At 49.9% G+C, this 5,663-nt stretch overlaps 1 protein-coding gene across 1 annotated transcript; it reads left to right on the forward strand.

Moving 5' to 3' along the window:
* The first annotated feature begins 355 nt into the window (after nucleotides 1-355).
* On the forward strand, nucleotides 356-5,402 carry LOC102039522 (pancreatic secretory trypsin inhibitor-like). Its single transcript, XM_005418782.1, has 4 exons — nucleotides 356-485; nucleotides 1,923-1,963; nucleotides 2,548-2,660; nucleotides 5,261-5,402. The coding sequence occupies exons 1-4, from the start codon at nucleotides 431-433 to the stop codon at nucleotides 5,328-5,330; spliced, it is 279 nt and encodes a 92-aa protein (XP_005418839.1). The 5' UTR covers nucleotides 356-430; the 3' UTR covers nucleotides 5,331-5,402.
* Nucleotides 5,403-5,663: the final 261 nt, after the last annotated feature.

The raw sequence follows: 5,663 nt of genomic DNA on the forward strand, positions 1-5,663 counted from the left end.
CTTCACCCTGCACCCAGCAGCGGGGTCATTAATCAAAGCCACAGCGCTGCTAACTGCATTTCCCTGGCTGTCCTGCCCATTTCCCCAATCTTGGTTCTTTGTTGCTTTATCACAGGAGTGCAGACCCAGGGCTGACCCCCACACCTGGGACAGGGCCCCAGTCCTTGCTGCAGATAAGGATGATTTCCTCCATTGGCTTGGCAGAGCTTTCATCCTTGCGCCCTCCAATGAGCCAGGTGCCACCTGGTGCTGTCCCCATGCTCTGAATGTTGTCACCACAGCACTGCAGGGTGGAGCTGGCTCTGTGGTGTGGTGCCAGCAGTGGGGAAAGGTATAAAGGTCCCAGCAGAGTGCCAGAGTCAGGATCTCTGACACACCCAGCAGTGTCCCAGTTTCTCTCTGCTGTGCTCAGTAGAACATCACCTCCACCATGAAGGTAGCTGGTGTTTTCCTGCTCCTGTCCCTGGCACTCTTCTTCTACCAAGGTGAGTCCAACATTTTGCTTAGGAGCTATTTCCTCTCCTTGCTAAAGCTCCCAGGTCTGGGAAGGTGAGTGTGGGAAGATTCCAGCTGGTGCTGGGACCTTGCTGCGGCCCTGGGCAGGGAATGCTGCGATGGCCAATGTGCATTAAACCTGTACCCGTCTGTGAGCAAACCCAAAACAAAGGCTTTGAAAGGGTGCACCTGCTCCCAAAAGTGAGCAGACCTGCTGCTCTCTCTTCAGGGGTAGGATTTGTCCTGTAACTGGTGATTTCTAGGACAGTGTGATCCTTTCAGAGTGAATAGGTGCTATTCTGGTTTTAAAAAAGCAAATCCAAGAAGACAGGAAATGAATCTATGCAAGGGAAAATGCAGCTCTCACTAGCAAAGCCAATGTTTAAGCCAACTGTGTTTTCAAAATCCCATATGGTGCAGGGGGATGAGAACACGAGCTGTTGCTGCTCCTCAGGTCCTGCTTTAGTGGGCTCATTCCAAACAGGAGGGTGCTTCTGAAGCAGGTCCTCTGTCATCCTGTTTACTGCACAGAGGCTGCCATTGCAGGGCTGTCTGAGCACAAAATCTGGGCTCATTTCAGATGAGCTGAGCACGTAGTGAGCTGCGGCTCCTGGGTCTGGACCAGTGCTAGCCCAAAGCAAAACTCTTGAAATATTAAACAGTGTGGCCACCAGCTCCTCAGCACCAAAATGTTTCACTGCCGCTGGGCTGTGCTGGTTGTTAATACAGATGTAGTATAAATCCTCCATGTAGATGGCTTCTGGGTTTATAAAAAACCCCAGGATCATCTTCTCAGTTGTGTCTTTTGCCAAAAAAAACTTCAGGTTGTTTTTCAAAACACACCCACAAGGTGTGTTCCAGCCTTGTGATCCCAGCTGCCAGCTCAGCTTCTCCATGGGGAAGCCCAAAGTGATGGCTTGATCCCACCAGCTTTGATGTGAGACCTCAGGGTCTCCTTCTAGTAGAGACTTCCAACAACTTGTCTTCTGCTCTGCTTGCTTGTGGTCAAAATGGAATAACAGTAGAAAAATCACCCTGGATTTTCTGCAGCACCTGTTCAGTGCCAGCAGGAGTTTCTCAGGTACTCATGAACATGGTGGTTAGACAGGACAAAAGCCACCTTAGCTGCCTGACAGCTGGCAGGTGACATCTCTGAAAGTGCACTTTGCCTTGGCAGGGCCTTGCACCATTACATGTTTCTGCCAAGGGGAAGGACGGTGACACATCAGAGAAGGATTCAGCTGAGAAACGTGGGCGATCCAAGGGAAGAAATTATTTTCTAGGACAAAGGTGTTTGAGTGAAGACATGCAGTCCTCAGCCTGAACTGTCTTTATTCTGTCCCCCTTGAAACCAGCCCGAGTGATGGGTGCTAAGGTGTCTTCTCTCCCTCTCTCCCTGTCTCTCTCTCTCTCTCCTCTTTCTCTAGGAAATGCCGAGATGGATGCAGCTGCTTTCAGAGGAACAGAGGTAAAGTTTCCTTTTTTTACATAGCACAAGTGAGACAGCACTAACCCAAACACTGGGGCTAAATACCAAATACAAATACATTGCAAATACAGTGAAGCAGAGTGGGTTGACAGCCCAAAGATGCCAGGGAACCCCCTTCCATGTGCAGTGCCACAGCAAAATCCCAGTGATGGTACTGGTTTTCCACTGCATTTCCCCCAAACACTGCAAGAAAAGTTCCTAAAAAGCCAAGTATTGCTGTTGCCTGCCAAGAAAGTCAGAAATGCCCTTAGTCTCTGGCTTGCAAGTGTCAGGACAGGTATTGCTGTGGCATAAAAATAAAAACTGGGAAGAACATGCCCAGGCAGTGGGGCACTATTTACTCTAGACTGTTACTCCTAAGGGTGTGCAGCAGAGCCAGGTGGAGTTCAGCTGGCCAAGGGACGTGGTGGCAGATGGTCCCAGTGTTTCTGAGAGCTCACAGCAGAGCTCTGAGGATGGCTTACGAAGGTAGACAAAATGTGCACCTCTCTGGGAAAGCAAAGCTCCTTTGGTAAATTGAGAACAGGCTTAACATTTTCAAAATTAACCTTTTGTGCCTCCAGCCATCTTGTGGGAATTTCAACCTGGGGAGAGGGTGTACAAGGGAGTTTGACCCCGTCTGTGGCACGGATAACCTCCTGTACGGCAACGAGTGCCTGCTGTGCCTCCACAACCTGTGAGTATCTGGGACTGCTTGCTGCAAGTCTAAATGCCACACAGACGAGGGCTACCACACGTATCTGGGATTTCCTAGAAAGAAAGCTATCTGCATGCAGCTGGGTGGAGCTTGGGCAGTGAGCCCAGCACATCTGGCACGGCTCTGGCCTCCTGCACAGCTGCTGCTCCCGCTGCTCTGAGCATGTGGGCTCCAGCTGAGGAATCGTGTGTGGCTCGCAGCACACACGCTGCCCACAAGCAAAAATCTCCCCACACCTGCAGCTGCCAAGCAGCAGCAAGAGCTGGCAGGCATCCAGGACCTCAGACAAATGGCAAAGTCCTCGAAGTCTGCCCAGATCTAGCACACGGGCTGAAGAATATTTTTCCAGATGACCTCAGATGTGTGGTGGCTGAGGAAAAAAACTGTGTTTTTTCACCCCAGAAATTTATGGCTGAGCTCTGCTTTCTGTCTTCTCTGCATATGAAAGGACACAATTTGCTCCGGGTATTTTTAAGAAGGAGTTTTATATTTAATCTGTGCTGGTGCCAGATTGCACTGTTCTAGCAGAAGGCCAGGTCCAAATGCTAAGGGTGTCTCTGGCAAGACTTGATACATTTCATCAGGCTTGGGCCCTAGGTAATTTAAAATATATTTATACATTGGAAGCACTCTGTGTCAGACAAGTGAAGGAATTACTTCCAACTCAATGCTATTAAGTGGTTCAAAAATCTCTTTTGGGAAGATTGAGTCTTATCTGGAGCCAGATGCCCCAGTCTGCAGGGCTAAGGGAGCTTCACCCTTGACTTCACCTGGTGTAGGCAGGGATTTTTGGTGATCAGGCTCACAGGTCCATCTGCCATCATGTAGCAGAAGCTCAAAGTCCAGCTTTTCTGTCTCTGGATGTGTGGGTTTGTGGAGCCAAAATTCTGCTTTCAGGAGCATTGCCTCCCTGCTGGCTCTGCAGGAGCAAGGAACAGAATCCAGATCACCAGGAAAAAAAAAAAAAAGAGCCTGGATAAATATTGTCAGTTGGGTTGTCCCCTCTTTGCTTCATTAACCCAGGCTGCTGCCACATATTCTGCAGCATTTGCTGGTTCACCTTTCAAGGCTGAGCGTGATGCAGTCAGGCAGAGAGAGGCTGAGTGGGATCTCCTCAGCAAAGGCACCACAGTTAATGACCCAGCACGGCCTGGCAGGGTGGTAATGACCCTGCTGGAAGCCAGCAGCCCAGCACCAGCTGTCCCTGTATTGTGCAACAGATGGGGGTGGGAGGTTCATCAGACACAACATCATTAGGGCTTTGGCCATGGACCAAGAGCAGGGTAAAGTGAGAGGGGAAGGCTCCACAGTCAGCTGTGCAAAGCGGCATCCAGGATGCTCCACCTCCCCAGAGCAGAGAGCAGCTTCACAGGGGATGGGAGCTCACAAGATGGGAAATTGGGGTACAAGATGGGAAATTGGGGTACAAGAAAGGGAAAGACTGAGCTGGTGATGGATTCAGAGCCAGGCAGGAGTCAGAGGAGGGATGGGATAGATGAGAAGCAGGTGCTGCATCTGCCTTGTGTTGACAGGCACTGCATTCCCAGAGCTCCCAAAACTCCTGCTTGTGCAAGCTCCGAGCAGCTGCAGCTGGAAATGTGCTGCTCCTGTGGGTCACAGCCCTGAGCCTTGCAGCTCCCCTGTTCTGTTCCCAAGTGATGCAATTCTGAGGTTAGGAACAGCCTTTTGGCCAGGACCATCTGGGCTCTGGAGCTTTATTCAGCACGCTGGAGCTGCCTGGTGCCAGATGTCCTGGGGGAGAGATAAACGGAGTGTCCTCATCTCTAAAGCCTTGGTGCTTGGGACAATTCAGCCAGGAGGCAGGATGAAGTGTCATTTGCAGTTCTGTGTGTGCAACTGGCCTGACAAGAGCTGGAAACCTGCAAGGAGCCTGGGAATAGCTGAGCATCTGGCGGGTCCCTGTGGCAGCAACGTCTCACTTGTCGCCGTTGGTCACCTCCCTGTGACCAGCATGCAAAATGCTTTTTGCAAAAGGAAAATCATTTCACCAGCATTTCTCTAACACACCTGAGAAATGGATCTGTCTTTCCAACGAGGAGAACAACATGATTCCATGTGAGAATGGAAAAATTCATAGGAATCAGGTCCACTATTGGGCAAAAAGAAGAAAATAGTTTTTTAAAGGTATCTTATTAATATTTTCCTCACTTTTGCTGCAGAAGCAATCAGGAGGGGAGGCTGGGAGCAGGCCAAACGCAAGTGAGGCACAGTGGCAGTCTTTTGTTTCTAAAACCCTACAAAACAAAATCATAACCTTTATTGTCTGCAGTCAGACAGGCATTGGAGGTGTCTCAGTGCTGTCCTGCAGCACAGAGGTGAATTATCCTGCCAGGAGGTGTCAGAAAGCACTCTTGAGCTTATTGGAATTAATTAACACATGTCCATGGTAACCCTGAACTCCCTGTCAAGAATATGTGGCCTTGCTTGCTGTGAATAACACTTAGATGATGATTTAAGCAGTATTTTCCTTTCTTTCTGCCTTTTGTCCTCTGAGCCAGGCTCTGCTGTGTCTCAGGGACCCGAGGGCAGCCCCCCAACACTTTTAACCTCTCTTGCAGGCAAAGGAACGACCACGTGCGCATCAGGAACAGAGGAATGTGCCAAATGCCCCGCAACAACTTGGCTTAAACTGAGATGAGAGATCAGAGCACAAAGCTGTTCCCTCACCCGCTCAAACCCCAATAAAATGGAAGCATCGCCACATCTTGTGCTGAGATTTCTTACACACACAGCAACCCCCTTTCCCCAACACTTAGAGCACCTTCCTGGCAAATGTGGTTTGTTCTGGTGATGCCTGTAAAGAGCTGTGAGCAAATTACTGACAGAGCCCCAGGGAGGAGGCTGGGACATGCCCAAGGAGGGAGCCAGGCTCTGGCAGAACAGGGAGGCTCTATTTTTGCATCAAGAATTTTGTTGTCCTTTCCTAGATTTCCAGTGTTCAAGCAATAGATTTTTAGCATT

The sequence above is a fragment of the Geospiza fortis genome, unplaced genomic scaffold (genome assembly GCF_000277835.1).
Source record: "Geospiza fortis unplaced genomic scaffold, GeoFor_1.0 scaffold55, whole genome shotgun sequence".
NCBI classification, from domain to species: domain Eukaryota; kingdom Metazoa; phylum Chordata; class Aves; order Passeriformes; family Thraupidae; genus Geospiza; species Geospiza fortis.